This window comes from Taudactylus pleione, unplaced genomic scaffold (assembly GCF_031769625.1).
Source record: "Taudactylus pleione unplaced genomic scaffold, aTauple2 ptg001032l, whole genome shotgun sequence".
In the NCBI taxonomy this organism is placed as follows: Eukaryota; Metazoa; Chordata; class Amphibia; order Anura; family Myobatrachidae; genus Taudactylus; species Taudactylus pleione.
The window spans coordinates 8,578,863-8,596,584 of NW_028285433.1; the positions used below are offsets into that span (position 1 = coordinate 8,578,863).

General features: G+C 44.2%; 1 protein-coding gene across 1 annotated transcript in view; it reads left to right on the forward strand.

Moving 5' to 3' along the window:
• Window positions 1-17,722, forward strand: part of MUSK (muscle associated receptor tyrosine kinase) — a 208,099-nt gene that overhangs the window by 88,221 nt on the left and 102,156 nt on the right. Inside the window, exon 6 of the mRNA XM_088461250.1 lies at window positions 15,328-15,452. Coding sequence (XP_088317376.1) covers window positions 15,328-15,452 — 125 coding nt within the window. The remainder of the gene's footprint in view (window positions 1-15,327; window positions 15,453-17,722) is intronic.

Genomic DNA, 17,722 nt, shown 5'->3' on the forward strand with positions numbered 1-17,722 from the left:
TTGAGTCAATTGTACAATTACTTTTGGTCCCTTGAAAAAGAGGTGGCTACAAATCAAACAGCTGTAATGCCTATAAACCTTTCCTCCAATTTGAACGTGAATGTCCTCAAAGTAAAGCTGATAGTCTGCACTTTAAACCCATATTTATTATATAATTGTAACTTGAATATGTTTTGGTAAACAGCTAAATTAACATATTGTGTCAGTGTCCAAACTTATGTGGACCTAACTGAATGTTGGCAAAATTGGCTGATACAGTATGTAGTTGGCGATGCAAATGCTGTTCAATCATGGACTGTATGTATCATCATGTATGACCTGCTAAGGAGATTGTGCATAGGTTTGTGTCAGAGGTGTTTTAGAACACTGTTCAAATTAAACAAATATTATTTATTTATTAACAGTTGCTTATATAGCGCAGCATATTCCGTTGCGCTTTACAATTGGAAACATTTATAGAACAAAACAGGGTAATAGCAGACAGACAGAGGTAAAAGGGCCCTGCTTGCAAGCTTACAATCTATAGGGAAATAGGCATTGATACACAAGGATAGGTGCTACATATATTGCAATTTGGTACGGCCAGAATGCAGAGTTTCTTGGTGGGCTGCATGATCCAGTCACACAGGATTGTCGGCCAAATGTCAGGAATATGTGAAGGAAAGACAATATGTGAGGTTATGTGTAGACCATGAGAGGGGATGTAATAAGACATGGAAGCTATGAAGATTATGTGGTCAGTTCTGGAATCTGATAAGCTGGTCTGAAGAGGTGAGTTTTCAGGGAACGCTTGAAGGATTGAAGACTAGAGGTAAGTCTTATTGTGCGTGGTAAGGCATTCCATAGAGTGGGTGCAGCCTGAAGAAAGTCCTGTAACCGTAAATGGGAGCAAGTAATGCGCAGGGATGAGAGACGCAGATCTTGTGCTGAGCGGAGAGGTCGGGTTGGGAGATATTTTGAGATGAGTAAAGAGATGTATGTTGGTGTAATTCGGTTAATGGCCTTATGTGTAAGTAACAGTATTTTGTATTGAATATGGTAGAAAACCGGCAACCAATGGAGGGACTGACAGAGCGGGGCAGCAGACGATGAACGTTTGGCAAGGAAGATAAGCCTCTCAGCTGCATTCATAATGGATTGTAATGGCGATAGCCTGTTTTTGGGAAGACCAGTAAGGAGACTATTGCAATAGTCAATGCGGGAAATAATGAGTGCATGGATTAGAGTTTTTGCAGTGTCTTGTGTGAGATATGGTCGAATTTTGTATATGTTTTTTAGATGTATGTAACATGATTTTGAGACAGATTGACTGTGGGGAACAAAGGACAGTTCAGAATCAAGGATGACACCAAGGCAGCGAGCTTGTGGGGTGGGGTGGATTGTTGAGTTATCAACAGTGATAAAGAGATCAGATTGGTAACTGTTATTGGCCGGTGGAAATATAATTAATTCTGTTTTAGAAATATTAAGTTTCAGGTAGCGAGATGACATCCAAGATGAAATGGCAGAAATACATTAAGTGACACGGACCAATACAGATGGTGATAAATCTGGAGAGGATAGGTAGATTTGAGTATCATCCGCATACAGATGGTACTGAAATCCAAAAGAGCGGATTAGTTTGCCAAGAGAGGTGGTATAGATTGAAAATAGCAAAGGACCTAAAACAGAGCCTTGCGGTACTCCAACTGATAGAGGTAGCGAAGAGGAGGCAGAATCAGAAAAACGAACAGTAAAAGAGCGATCAGATCGGTAGGAAGAGAACCAAGAAAGAGCTGTGTCCATAAGACCTAGGGATTGTAATGTTTGTACGAGAAGAGAGTGGTCAACAGTGTCAAAAGCAGCAGAGAGATCTAGAAGAATTAGGAGTGAGTAATGGCCTTTAGCCTTGGCAGTGACCAAATCATTTACTACCTTAGTCAGTGCTGTCTCTGTGGAGTGCTGGGAACGAAAGCCAGACTGAAGTGGGTCCAATAAGTTGTGGGTGTTAAGAAAGTGTGTGAGGCGGGTGTAGACAAGTCTCTCCAGTAGCTTGGAGGGGCATGGGAGCTGGGAGATAGGACGGCAATTTGAGAGAGTGTTAGGGTCAGAATTTTGTTTTTTCAGAATGGGAGTAATCACTGCATGCTTGAACAGTGATGGAAAGATGCCAGTAGAAAGAGAGAGATTACAGATTTTAGTTAGGGTTGGGATGAGCACAGGAGACAGAGCTTTACTAATTTGTGAGGCTATAGGATCTAGAGGAGAGGTAATAGAGTAGGAGGATGAGAAGAGTGTAGATACTTCATCTTCATTTGTGGGGTCAAATGAAGAGAATGTGCCAGAGAGTTCAGGTAGGGAATTGAGTAGGTCACTAGCTGAGGAAGAGAATAACATTTCATTTCGGAAAGTAGCAGGTGGCTTGGGTGAGGGAGGGGTAACAAGCAGTTTAAATGTATTAAAAAGTCGCTTGGGGTTAGAGGCTTGAGCAGAGATAAGAGATTTGAAATATGTTTGCTTGGCAGTGTCCAGAGCAGTACGATAAGAGTTATAGATAGACTTATATGTGAGGAAGTCACGTGGAGTGCGAGACTTTCGTCACTGACATTCTACTTTACGTGAGAGTTTTTGTATGTGGTAACAACATGTAAACTAAAGCTGGCCATCCACTATACATTTTTCTGTCAGATATCTGTCCAATCTGGCTGGTTGGAATGAAAACCTGGTAATGTATGGGAGCAAATGACAATCGTCCATTTACTCACAAACACTGGAAAAGAGCCAAAAATGGTCGTTCAAACAAATTGGTTAAAAGTAAACACACAAATGTAACTAATTTTCAGTGTTTAAAACCATATGATCGACTGTCATTTGCTCCCATACATTACCAGGTTTTCATTCCAACCAGCCAGATTGGACAGATATCTGACAGAAAATTGTATAGTGGATGGCCAACTTAAGTATAGGAAACAAATACATTGGTATTAAACCAGCTGTATCTTCTTTGTTTGTAACGTACGTGTGCCATGTGGTGACAATTAGTAAAACAATAATGTGTGTGTGGAGCAGAATAAGTCTTAGTGTACTTGATGGAAAACCAGTGTTCTGCTCTGATTTGGCATGACTGAACATAAAAACCATCGTTGATGAATGCTGAAGATGATGAGAAGTGTACTTCAGTGGAGATGGAGGGATGACAGTAATCTGTGGTGTTTCGTGATCAGAGAGAGTATATGCAAAAAGAAATTGTAAAAAAAACTAAACTTAATGCTGGGCATACACTATACCATTATTTGTCAGATATCTGTCCAATCTGGCTGGTTGGAATGAAAACCTGGTAATGTATAGGAGCAAATGACAATCGATCATTTGCTCACAAACACTGGAAAACAGACAAAAATGGATGTTCAGCCAAATAGGTTAAATAAAACAAATTTAACCAGTTTGAACAATCGTTTTTGTCTGTTTAAAACCATATAATCAACTGTCATTTGCTCCCACACATTATCAGATTTTCATTCCAACCAGCCAGATTGGACATATGTCTGACAGATAATTGTATAGTGTATGCCCAGCATAAGGGGTTGTATTTTGATGAGGGGCAGGGAATGTGATCATCGCATATGTTTGCAGGATGCCATGGAAGCCTGATTTACCGTCTTATGCAAATGCAAGTGTCCGTAGAGCTAATGCAAGGATCCTTGTGGCTCCAAGCATGAAGCTGCTATGACCACTGTTTTTCCATCCACAGACAAAGCAGTCATCATTAGTATCGTCACTTGCACCAGCCCCATGCTAGGTGTAAGAGATTTGTGAGAAATACTGTAGGCTTCTCTTCTCTGAGTACACAACTTATGCTGGGTACACACTGGCAGATATATTGGCCAATCAATTGATCGGCCAATACATTGTGTCCCTGTCGGCCAGTGTGTACCAGCGATATGTCTGTGAACGACGTCGTTCTTCACAGACATATCTCGTTGGCTGCGCTGCACAGCCGATGGCAGATATATCTGTCCATTGTGCTGTGTGTACGGGTAATCAGCTGACCGCTCTCACACTTGCAGCGGCGCGGTCCCCGGCAGCCAAATTATAGCTGATGGTTGTTCAGGGTGTATGAACGACCATTATCTGTAGATATATCTGTTAGGTGTATACCAAGCTTTACAATAACAAGGACAAAGGTTGCAGTGTTGTTGTACATAGTCCTGATGTAGTGTCTTTGAAGTACAGTAAGGAATAATCCTTGTGCGAGTATAAGGACAATCAAAGCTGGCCCTAGGCATAGGCATTATAAGCAAATGCCTAGGGGCGACTCAAATTCCTTGGGGCATTCCAGGGCTTTCTGACACTGCCAGCCTCCCAACCTAACCACCCTGCCTGCTGCCGCGATTGGAGCAGCTCAGCTCCGATCGGGTAGTGAAGCGATTGGCCGGTCACGTGACACTGTGCGTGATCACCCGCCCGGCCAGGTCAGAATGAGCTTCTGCCCAGAAGCTAATTCTGACTACAATGGCCGCGGGAGGGCATGCTGTGCATGACCAGACGCGGCCACCTCTCACGTGGGCCTTTGCGGAGCAGAGCCTTGACAACTCACGCCTCCGCCTCCCTTTCTAGCCGCCCAGCATCGGACCAGGCGGCATTAGCTCTGCTGCAGTGCACATTTATGGCAGGCAGGTGAGTGAGGGACATACACTTGTTTAGCTACTGTAACTCTAGCTGGGAGAGGGGCGGGTACCCACTGGACACTGGGGGCAAAGAGTGGTGTTGGCAGTGCTGCATCTGTGTGTGTGTATTTATATACATATATACATGTATATGTATATATATATGTGTGTGTGTATATATATATGTATATATATATATGTGTGTGTGTGTATATATATATATATATATATATATATATATATGTATATACGTGTGTATGTATAATATATATATATATATATATATATACACACGTATGTATATATATATATATATATATATGTATACATATATACACATTACCAAAATATATGTATGTGTAATATATTTTTATGTATATACAGCATCTGTATATATATCTAAATTTGTGTGTACATATGTGTGTATATATATTATATATGCATGTGTATATATTATGTGTGTGTATATATATATATATATTTTTATATATATATATATATATATATATATATACCGTATATACTCGAGTATAAGCCGAGTTTTTCAGCACATTTTTTGTGCTGAAAAAGTACCCCCTCGGCTTATACTCGAGTGAAGTGTAGCGCTGACCGGACGGAGTTCGGTCAGCGCTACACACTGCCAAACACACAGCCGCCGGAGCCGGCAGCTGCGTGTTTGATGTAATCAGCAGCCGCTGAGAGTCTGTCAGACTCTCAGCGGCTGCTGCTGCTCCCACTGCGGGAGCCATCTTCCGGCTCCCGCAGTGGGTAATGGGAGAGACATCGTCATGACGACGTCTCTCCCATACAAAGCGGCCGGAGGAGCGGACAGCGCCGGGACCAGGAGCGGGAGTTTCGGGTAAGTGATTTTTTTTTTTTTTAATTCTTACTACTTTTCTCTCTACTGGGGGAGCAATTACTACAGGGGGCACTACCAGGGGGCAATTACTACAGGGGCGATTACTACAGGGGGCACTACCAGGGGGCAATTACTACAGGGGGAACTACAAGGGGGGGATTACTACAGGACGGTGCTGCGCGCTGCAAACCCTAGCGCCGGCCATGCTTGCGAGGGACAAGTGTTTCTAAACTTATCACTGGGGAAGGCACCAGGGCATTAGGTTACCATCTGGACCTTTGAGTGCCGATTCTATAAAGTGGTGTCATATATATATATGTATATATATATATATATATATATATATATATACTGTATATACACACACACATATATACTGTGTATATATATATATATATATTTATAAAAAACACATGCCTATATACAAATGCTAATACACACATATATTTGCACACACATATACATATTTATATATATATTACACACATATTTAAATTTACCTATCTATATATATATATATAATTATATATATATATATAAATATATATATAGTACACTGAAAGATGAATACATTTATTATATTTATAAAATAAAAATATAGCGACTGCAACACCAGTGTCAAAGGCACTCACAGTCTGCAGTCAGCGGGGCACTCCTGGGCTCTTCGCTTTCCTCCATACACTGCTGACACCACTCTGACTCTGTGTCTGAGCTTAGGATAAATGGATCAGCCATCCAGCCCTCCTTCCTGTTGTCCCTCCAAGTCCAGGCCCACCTTCCGGAGACTGGTGTAGAGTTAGAGAGCCCCGCAAGATGATGACGTCATCATCATCTCGCGAGACCTTTAGCTCCGCAGCGGAGCGGCAGCTAGGACTAGAAGTGAGTGATGCACTGTCCAGGAGTCCGGCGTCTCCCCCCCCTTTCCCACTAAGACCGCCACCTGAACGAACTGCCGCCCCCCGCGGCGGAGGTTTAATAAAGGGTTTTTTTTTTTAATAGAAAGATAAAAAAAAGTAACAAAAAAGTTACTTTTGTGCTGCAGACCGGGCCCCCTGACATGGCCGGGCCCAGGTTATCAGTACCCGCTCCTCCCCCCTCTCGGTGCCCCTGTCCCCCCCCCCTTGTAGTGCCCCCAGTAGTATTCCTCCCCCTTGTAGTGCCCCAGTAGTATTCCCCCCTTGTAGTGCCCCCAGTAGTAATCCGCCTCCCCGCAGTAGAGACATAATAAAAAAAGAAAAAGAAAACACTTACCTGACACCCGCTCCTGGTCCCGCCGCCGAGATGAGCTCCTCCGTCCGCCGCTTTGCATTATGGGAGTGACGCATCATGGGAGTGACGCGTCACTCCCATTACCCACTGCGGGAGCCGGAAGATGTCCGGCTCCGGCAGTGGGAGCAGCAGCCGATGAGAGTCTGTCAGACTCTCATCAGCTGCTAAAGCAAACACACAGCTGCCGGCTCCGGGGGGGGGCTCTAAGGGGGGGTCAACAGGGGCGGTCGTCCCTGGGCCCCCACACACAGAGGGGCCCCCACACAGCAGCACCTGTTCCCGGGAGGAAGGCGCTCTGCAACTGCGGCTATTCTACTGCATGCAGCAGCACAGTCAGTGCTGCTGCATCAGCTTGTGGCAGGCGGTAGTGTGGATGGCACATAAGTGCCGTCCGCACTACACTACACAGCACAAACACATAGCCGCCGGCGCCGGCAGCTGTGTGTTTGTTTTAGTAGCCGATGAGAGTCAGTCAGACTCTCATCGGCTGCTGCGCCACTGCCAGAGCCTCCGTCTTCCGGCTCCCGCAGTGGCTGATGGGAAAGATGTCATGACATCTCTCCCATCATGCAGAGCGTGCCGGCCCGGGAGGAGCAGATGACGGAGCGTGGATTGAGGTAAGTGGAGGTTTTATTTATTTCCTGTGTGTGTCTGGCCGGGGAAGGAAGGGGGACGATGGACGCACTACCACTAGGGGCACTGCTGGGGGTACTACTAGCGGCACTGCTGGGGAAACTACTTGGGGGACTACTACTGGGGGTGCTGCACACTGGTGGGACCACTACTGGGGGACACAGCATAGAGGGTGATTACTACATGGGGTACTCCTGGGGGGACTACTGTTGAGGGGGGACTGCTACTGGGAGCACTCCTGGGGCAGACTGCTACTGGGGGCATGGGTGGGCTGGGCTCGGCTCTGTGTGGCTTGAAGGGGGCCCCCGCAACTTAGTTGCCCTGGGGCCCCCACAAGCCTTAATCCGGCCCTGATTGGGTCTCATTCAGACCCGCTCGCAAGTGCTATGCGCTCGCAAGCGGGTCAATGGTTGTGCATTGCGCATGCACGGCGTGCGCAATGCGCGTGCGCAAGCCCCGTAGCAAGTGAGAAATTCACTCACTCCGGGGCTTGCTACAAAAGGGGCGGCTGTCGATGTTGATCGACAGCTCGCCCCATTTTGTAGGCGGGGTGGGGGGATGGCTGGACAAACGGAGGAACGCCTGCCATTTGTGGGCGGCCCTACTGACATCTCCAGTAATGTCAGTAGCGAGCTTCCGGCTCTATTAGAGCCGGAAGCTCACTGGGGCTTGCGGCAGATGAGACCCTACCACAAGGGTCTCGTCGCAAGCCCGATGGTTGCGATGGTCGCGACCATCACCTGGCCGCTCGCAAAAGCTGTTAGTGGTCACCCACAGCTTAGCGAGCAGCCAAGAGGCCGGCTTTTAAAAAAAAAGCGGCTGCCCTCATTCAGAGCTTTTTACGAGCTGCTTTTTGTGGGCATCTCAGTCCTGGCACTTTCGAATGCACGGATGTACTGGGAAGGACATTGTAGCGGCAATGTAGATGCAACTGCAGCAAAAGACGCAAGGAAGGTAGCAACTGCGTCCAACTTAGAATCAGGCCCTATGAATGGGGTTCCTACCCCCCAACATACCCCGCGCCCTCAGCATATCCCGCCTCAATTGGGGCTGCATCCAGAAGTTTCCTGGGCTGGTTTTCCATCCCAATCTGCCTCCTGGCACAAGTATAGAGCATTTCTTATTAGTGTCTTGTATTATTTTTTTTTTATTTGAGTGTGGATGAAACCCCAGAGATTTTGGGGCAAATTCAAATTTTATGAATTCTAATAGGTGCTTGCTGCATGGGATAGGGTGGTGATGACGCCATTTGGACAAGGTCACTATGCACATGGTAGAAGTACACATTGCTGGAAGCCGGGGCCACAATGAGTACTTGTGCCATGTGTGTATTGGCCTGTTCAAACTGGCGTCTGACCCACCCTATCACATACAGCATGCTACCTATACTATAAAATTTGGTGATAATGTTCTTTTGTGAACTTGTTATTAAATATTGCACACAGTTTAGTGCACACTTTCAGTTGCCTGCAGGTTAGTGCACTGAAGGCTATTTTTTGCTTTATATTGAGTAAAAAATAAAAAATATTTTTTTTTTACACAAGAAACCAATGTGTGGTGTGTTTTATTTTTTTACTTACCTTGCAATACTGGTACTGTAGCACTTTAACGATGGGTTTGCAGGTCTCCGGAATGATGACGCCCAATGACTGAGGAGAGATGGGGGTCCCAAACTTCAGGTCTTCCAGTGACCTTCCTGTAGCCAGGTACCTCAGGGTAGCCACCAGTCTGTCTTGAGCAGGGATTGCCCCCGCCACCTTGTGTCCTGTCTCTGGATGTGGGGGGTCACCAGATGCAGCAATTCCTGGAAGATGGCGTCATCCATGTGCAGGTAGTTCCGATAGTCATCCGGGTTGTTCTCCTTGATCTCCATCAGCAGGGAAGTGTGAGAGCAGGTATCCCTTTGTAGAAGCCACTCCTTGGTCCAGCATGCTCTCGTCCTTCTTTGCTGGGCCCTCTTGCTAATCTCCAGGACTCCAGCTTCAGTGACCAACCCTCTATACCGATAGGGACGCATCAGTACAGAATTCAGGAACAGGATAGAATGCAGGTAGGTAGCACACACTTGGGGGTAGAATAAACTTTGTAAAAGGCAAGCCAAATACAAAGAGCACAGTAGCAATGTACAGGATTCAGCAGGAATACACCTAGCCTCATCTAGTAGCAGAGCAGAATGTACACAGAGTTTAAAGGGTTCCTGCTGTTTATACTCCCTAGATAGCCCCTCCCATTGTTATGGCTGTTTAAATTTCCCACCAATAGTCAAGAGCCTTTATTTTAAACTCACGATTTGTTATGGCCAATCTCACGATGCGTACGATCCGATAGATCGTGAGATCGTAAAATAGATTGGGTGTCTTTTTTGCAAATCATGATCACGACGGCAAGGGAGCTCCCGTGAAAGTTCATGAGGAAATTGGACAAGAAATCGGATCGTGAGCACATCGGTATGTGTGTGGGCACCTTAAGAGGCAGTGGATGCAGCTTCTGGGTTCAGTAGCTAGCCTGGGAGTAGCAGTTCAGGTTAAAGCTGAGCCACACAGACCAGGCTATAGCAAGGAGCTGCTATGGACTGGAGGAGACTCCACATGCAGGAGCCAGCAGCAATTGACCATAACAGTCTGGAGGTAACATTAAGGTCAGTACAGTTGGCAGATGAGAATGGAGAACAGCAAACACAGGGAGCAGGATTGGAGAGAGAGATTCTGGTGGCAGTGCTGACTAGAAGCCCAATGGGAGGAGACATAGAGGTGTCCAGGCAGCATCTGGGTCCCAAGTGATAATGCGTGGGCAGAATCAAGAAGCCGATTGGCATGAACTGAGGCTAATGTTGTCTATCTGAAACCCCTGGCACCACTCTCCCGTCACATTTATTGCCTAAGGCACAACCTTCTCCATCACCTAAAGTATATTTGTGATGTTAGTGTGGAATATAGAGAGCTACAGTAATATTAATCCAAAAATTAGATTAATTTTGAAGTCCACATTCAGTTCCATTGTGACCATTATTTTTAATTGATAAAGTAATTTTTTCTTGGTATGGCTGACCATTTTGTTGTCATACCCATCTCTCCAGTCTTTCTTAACCAAATGTAAACGTTGTGATGGGTTTTAAAATGATGTGAAAATGTATATGTCCCTAGCCCTATTTTGATGTTGCAGATTTGCTCAGTTTGGAGTTTACAGAATATTCTGCTGATACACTGTAACCCACACATGAGATAGATTACAGCAATTGACTCACAGGTGATCCTTTTTTTATTATATTTGTGTCTTTTGTTGTTTTAGATGTAAGTTACAAAGTGGTTTTCATTCTTGTGAGGTTGGTGTTTTGCAGTTAATGCAGTGCCAGATTACTAAAGGGGCATCCATGGTGAGCAATCGGGGGCCCCACACAGGATGGGGTCTCACACTGAAACCTGGTACACACTAGATCACAGGGGTATGCAGACGGAATGCCGATGGTCTAAATGCCGACGGTCGGCATCCCGACTGTCTAATCCCGGCAAGTGTCTAAGACAAGTGTCAAAACGAAATCCCGACACCTGTCATTAGACCTACGCCTGGGAGCCCGACACCCGGCTTACCGATCGAAGGTAAGCCAGGCGCTGGGTATGGACTGCCACGGGAGGGGGAGGGTTAGGTTAGGGGCTCCCGGGGGGGACTTAGGGTTAGGTACCCCCTTGGGAGGTTAGGGTTAGGCTAGGGGAAGGGGGGGTTAGGTTTAGGCACTAGGGGGGAGATTAGGGTTAGGCACCCCTAAGGGAGGGTTAGGGTTAAGGTGGGGGTTAGGTTAATAAATAGAAAAAATACTCACTTGTTGGGATCTACACTGCCGGGCTTCCGCTGTCGGGATTTGAACCGTGCGGCCGGCGGTAAATCATACTGGTTCCATCAAAGGTTCTCAAACTCGGTCCTCAGGACCCCAAACAGTGGATGTTTTGCAGGTCTCCTCACAGATTCACAAGTGAAATAATTAGTTCCACCTGTGGATCTTTTAAAATGTTTCAGCCAGTAATGAATACACCTGTGCACCTGCCTGGTGATCTGGAAAACATGAACTGTGTGGGGTTCTGAGGACCGACTTTGAGAACCCCTGCACTAGATGATGTGTGTACCCAGCGTCGGCACGATAAATCATGCGTTCCATACATACTGCACGATCATACGACTGCCCAAAATATTGTACCTCCACCGCATCCTTTAGCATAGTGTCGTCCGTCGGATCTTCAGATTGGCCTGTACTGCAGGCCGATTCAATTAATCAGGAATTGAATAGCGCCAGGAGGGAGCTCTCGGAGCTATTCAATTCACCATGGTAAGCAGTTAAGTCAGAGAATGCCGGTTCCCGCGACTTGATGTGGGTGTTTAGTTGAGAGAATAGGTATTCTCTGACTAAAGTGCTGGCCGCAAGTCTGTTAGCACCGCGCTAAGCCGGAAAACAGCCTTAGGAGGGTGCGAGAAGAAATCATTCGTTGGACTAAACAGCGCGCTGAATTGAATAGCTCCGGGAGCTCCCTCCCGGCGCTATGCAATTCCCGCTGAATTGAATATTCCCCAATGTCTCCTTAAATATAAGTATAAACATTTGAACATTTTGTGACGAATATAGAATTACAGTTTCAATACATATTTTATATGGTTGACCGTGTGGCAAGCTAGTGGCTGGTCATCATCATACAGTCATGATGATAGACCTATTTTTATGTGGAGGCCTGGAGCTGTAGCTCCATCTGCCCCATTATTAATCTGGCTGAGTATCCACACAAGAAGCAGACTTTATAGGAGATTCTGCTGCCATTGTGCATACACAGCTGCATCCCTTATACTGCATGTTGTGGCCGCAGTTCTAGTAAAATTGTATTGTATACTACTGCTATTGTGGACATATGTGTTCTGGTGTACTTCATCTGATACTCATTAGACTTAAGGTGGGTACACACCTGACAGATATATCCGCAGATGATGGTCGTTCATACACACTGACCGGCCATCATCTGCTTGTGCACTCGGGTCCCGGCGGCCGGGGGGCAGGACCCGGAGGCCGGTGGGGGTCGTGGGCATGTCCCGCCCCCCTCCCCACTGTGTGTGTGTGTCTGCCGACCACCCGCATACACCTGCCGATGGACAGATATGTCTGCAGACTTATCTGTCCATCGGCTGTGCAGCACAGCCAATGCGATAAGTCGGTGAACGACGACGTTCACCGACATATCGCAGGTACATACTGGCCGACGTGCAGCAGATACTGTATATTGGCCAATCAATTGATCGGCCAATGTATCTGTCAGTGTGTACCCAGCATCAGAGTATAAGGGAACCATCTCATCCACACCCAGTGCCCAACACACAGCAATCTCTCCGTCAACCACACATATTACAGATCAGTCACACCTCCTACAATCTACCATACTGAACTACACAACATTCATTTATTTTTTTCAAACCATTTTCCAACTCTGTCATTTACTCATCCTTATATCCCCACTGTGCAACGGACACCCATCTTCCCATTTCATGTCAGTAATCGTATTGGGATAGATATCCCCTATTGGGAATAACTGAGGCAGCAATGTACTAATGGTACCACACCCCTTACCAGGAGCACTATTTCCTTATTCTTTCTATATACAGTTATTGACCTCACTTGATTCCCTGCTTGTCACAACTTCCTTTGCTGTCCAATGAAAACATTTCCCTGAAGGCTTAAAGCCTGCACATTGAAAACTTGGAAACTGTTCTAATCTAATGAGAATAACATACTGCGAGCTAAAAGCACAGCAATAACATGATATCTGATTTTAACTGAATTTGTGACCATTCTGAAACGCCCAATGAGCTTTACTAGTTCTGTCTTGGATAATGAAATGTATATAGATAAAATATTATATTTTAGTAGAGTTTCACGTCTCCAGACCTCTAGCAACAACAGATCTTGTTTTGAAAATGCTCTTAATCATTCACAGGTATTTGAGGACCTGACTAACAGCTGGACCAAAGTCCAGAAGCACCAGGCTTAAGTAAAATCTGTCACCCTGTATATGTGCACAGCCTGTCCCTCTTTGTCGAGTTGAGGGCAGCATTTTTCACCTGTATATATTTACAAGCTAGATTTAAAGTTAAAAGTATCTTACAATGGCGGTCAGAATATCTGCACTGGAGTCCAGACAGCAGTTGGAATCCCAGCTCTAGAATCCCAACCGCTAACATCCCGATGGTAAGTATCAGGGGTAGGTTTGGGGTTAGGGTTAGAGACTAGGAGTAGGGTTTGGGTTAGGCTGCAGGGGGAAGTTAGGATTCGGCTGCGGATAAGGTAGGTTAGGGTTAGGGGGAGGTGGTTAGGATAGGGATGCTTACCTAATTCTGTTGGGATTCTGATTGTCAGGATGCCGCAGTCGGTATTCTGACCGCCGGGATCCTGTACCCAACCCCTTAAGACAACTGAAAGTGCAGAAACATACTGTAAGTGTATGGATGATTTGTGCATGTACAGTGTGCTTACCTGAGAGTAAGATTCTAGCTATCATTTTATTGAATGCATTAGATATTTGATAGCTACAATGTGAATGGTTACTATGGGCTACTTTTTCCTCCACTCTCCTCTTTAGAAGGTCTGATACCTCTCCGCCAAAGTATCAAAGCATAAGCTCCCACAGGACATACTCCTCCTACAATGTGTACCTGCAGGTGTGTCCTTGTGTTATTGTGTGAGCACGCCTTCATTGCACTCAGACTATTCCTCAACAGGTGTAAGGAGAGACAAATCAACTATAGACAAAAATGCATATATACAGTAGATGTATGCAAAAACATTATTGGTCAGCATTCGTAGTATGGTAATGCGTAACTTATACAGAAAAAAGTGACTTGTGTCCAAATCTAAATGAACCCTGATACGTCTCCTGCCAAAGAATAAAGGTGACAGTGTTTAATAACAATACAAATAGTGAAGAGAAGAATGTACTCATTTTACAGAGTCCGAGTACAAAGTTTACAAATTAGATAGTTCACGTTAATAAATTCACCATTAAGGTTATCTTACGTATCTTTAAACATGCCACATTTCCGCAGCTTGTCTTACTGAAAGGTTATGAGAAAGCATATTTATCAGCAGAGACGTAGTAGTGTTGCAGTACAGATTGCCCAAATGTCTGACTATAATTATGACAACACACAAATGTTTTATTTATTTATCTGCCAGGAAATGACTGGACAGCTACATAGAACTGAGTGACCTCATACAACAATTAGTGAGGAGTTGGCACATATTTACTGTGGAGCTGTACAGACAAATTAATGGGCTTGTTCCCTTCCATTGTCGCTCTTAAATCAATGTCATATTTTGAAGAGCACAGGATAATTATTTTGTGATAAATATTTTTTTTTTTTTGCAAATAAAGGTTTAAATTAGTCTGTTTGCTAACGTGGTTTCTTAGTATTCATTTTCTTCAATATGTACAGATAGTTTAAGTTTTTTCAGACAATAAATTTTTTAATCTTCCGCAGTATACATACATTTCAGCAAAGACAGTATAAGTTATAGAGAAACCTCCAACTTTTATCATGAGTATTCCTGCGCTTTCAGATTCTTACCTCTAGACTTTCATATTACATGATTTGCTGTTGGAATGCATGTGTGTTTATTATAGTAGCATACCAAATATTTCAGTCCCTACTAATGTAATCTGTGTTTTTTGTCCATTATGAAAATCCACTAAATAAGTAAGAATGTTGCTTTGAATCTCCATTAATGATTTGTACTGTATAGCCAGCCAAAATAATACGTAGTTTCCAGCTGGAAAAAGTACACTTTTCCCTTCAACAATAAAATAGCGGATTCCAGGAAATGTATGTGTAAACATATTTAAGAAGAGCAACGTATATTATTTGTGACCTTGTCAAACAATCTTCACTCCACAGTGCTTGCCAGAATCATAAAGGCGCCTGAATCACAGAATGTTACATTTGGATCAAAAGTGTCTCTGAGATGTACAGCAGCCGGCATTCCAGTTCCTTCCATCAGGTGGTTTGAAAATGGAAAAGCTGTGAGTATTTTCAGTGCTTATTTTTACCAATGTCTATTTCCCTGCTTGTAGACCATACTTGCCAACTCTCCCTGATTGTCAGGGAGACTCCCTGAAATAGCAGCATTCTCCCTGTCTCCCTGAAGAGTCTAGCAATCTCCCTGATTGTACCTTACCCACATTATGAAGCTGATTATATATATATATATATATATATATATATATAAACAAAAGAAAGAGAGAATAGGCACTCACCATTCAGTAGAAGAAATTTTTAATAACTCACGTATATTTCATGATGAAATCGACGTTTTCTTGTCAAAGGTCCTACCAGGACCTTTGTCAAGACAGAGGCAATCGCCACAAAGCTACCACCAACAAGACACACAGAACACTATCCCCTGTGCCTGCTAATATAGCCACATCAATTAGTAAGCTCCACCCTATCAATCAACATAATGAGTGAACATAAGAGAACTACTATTACATACACGTCATCAGAAAAGTGTGGGAATACTTACAACACTATATTGTGCGAAACACCCATACCGCTAGTACAGCATCAGCAGCTAGCGTGTTATTAATCAACAAACAAATACAGTTCGTGCCTGCATCGCGTCAAGACCGGAAATAACATGCGCTCCACCAAGTGGAATGCACCAGCACCGGAAGTGACGCGACAGGTCAGCGCCAGCCGCTAGCCTAAGCGGTTGCTAAGTTACACGGCATAACAATAAGCTGGTACTGTACTACATGACCTATCATAAATAGTCACAACTACAGATAACATAGGGACAATCCCCACATAAGAAACGAATTACACGGGAAAAATAAGCTCAATCAAACAGATAGATCACATAGATAATAACTAAGTGACATGGCACAGCAGCAAGCCCATATCAGACAGAACTGTAAATCAAGAGTGTTCACCGCACAGACCACATTGGGACAATTACTACAAAAGAGACAAACAACACTAAATTACCGGGACAGAGCTACACAGACCAATCAAGTGGCCAGCTGCCAAAATAGTGGCACCAACAACCATCGATGTCAAAGATGAAACCATCGATGAATATTAAACATCACTATATTCAACGACGAATACTATAGGTGGCTAGATCAACAGGCAAAAAGGGATAATCACATGGAAACACACATAACATACAAATAAACCAACATATTAAACACCAGATATATAAAAGCAAGCACCAAGGTGCACATTAGAGGGTTAAGTAACCAAAATATTAGACTCACTAATATACAAATACAAAAACATCTCACATAATAATCACCAAATAATCCAAATGAAATGAAAAATAACTAACCATGTGCTGACATTGCAAATAATACAAAACAAAAAGTAAAAAAAGAACAACGAAAAAAATATATAGAAAAAATTTATCAATTCCAACAATCGAAATCCTCATATACCATATCAGGCACGCCGCAAAGCATCGGTCCCAAGCGGCTTATAGATATTACCACAAGAAGATATTATATGGATGGTATTCATTGAGGCCCTTTGGGGAAACAGTATCCAGCTTAAAGATCCACATTGCCTCACGTTTTTTGAGAAGAAGCTCCCTATCACCACCACGTACAGGCGGTGGGACATGGTCAATAAGCATACATCTTAATGAGGCCGCAGAGTGCACACAAGCCACAAAATGTTTAGCCACTGGTTTATCGGACTTATTAGTAAGTAAGGCAGCCCGAATTGTAGAACGTTGATTAGCCATGCGGTCCCTAAAAGGTCTTGTGGTCATCCCTACATAGTAGAGACCGCATGGAAACATCAAAATATATATTACAAAATCAGACAAACAATGTAATCGATGGCGAATGGCTATCTGCTTGCCATTATGCGGATGAGAAAAACACCCCCCCATTGTCATTGAACGACAGGTAATGCAATCTGCACATTTATAACTGCCAGGGCGGCGAGTCGACAGCCAATTTGTCTGTAGCGCCATGGGTTGTTTCATCGGCCGCATAAGTAACTGTCGCAGACTGGGACCACGGCGGTAAGCCATCATAGGGGGTCTTTTGCTCATACTCTTAAATGCTGGATCCGTGGTGATAACCGACCAATGTCGTCGAATAGCCTTATCGGTAGTTGAAGCAGCTAAATCATACGTGGCAGGATAAATCATTTGTGAGGGATCTATCTCTTTTTAGTTGTGATATTTAAATGTCTCTGTCGTGCTTTCAACTAGCATCGATCAACAACTGAAGGTGAGTAGCCTCTCTCTAGGAATCTGGTACACATATCAGTTAATTGTATCTCA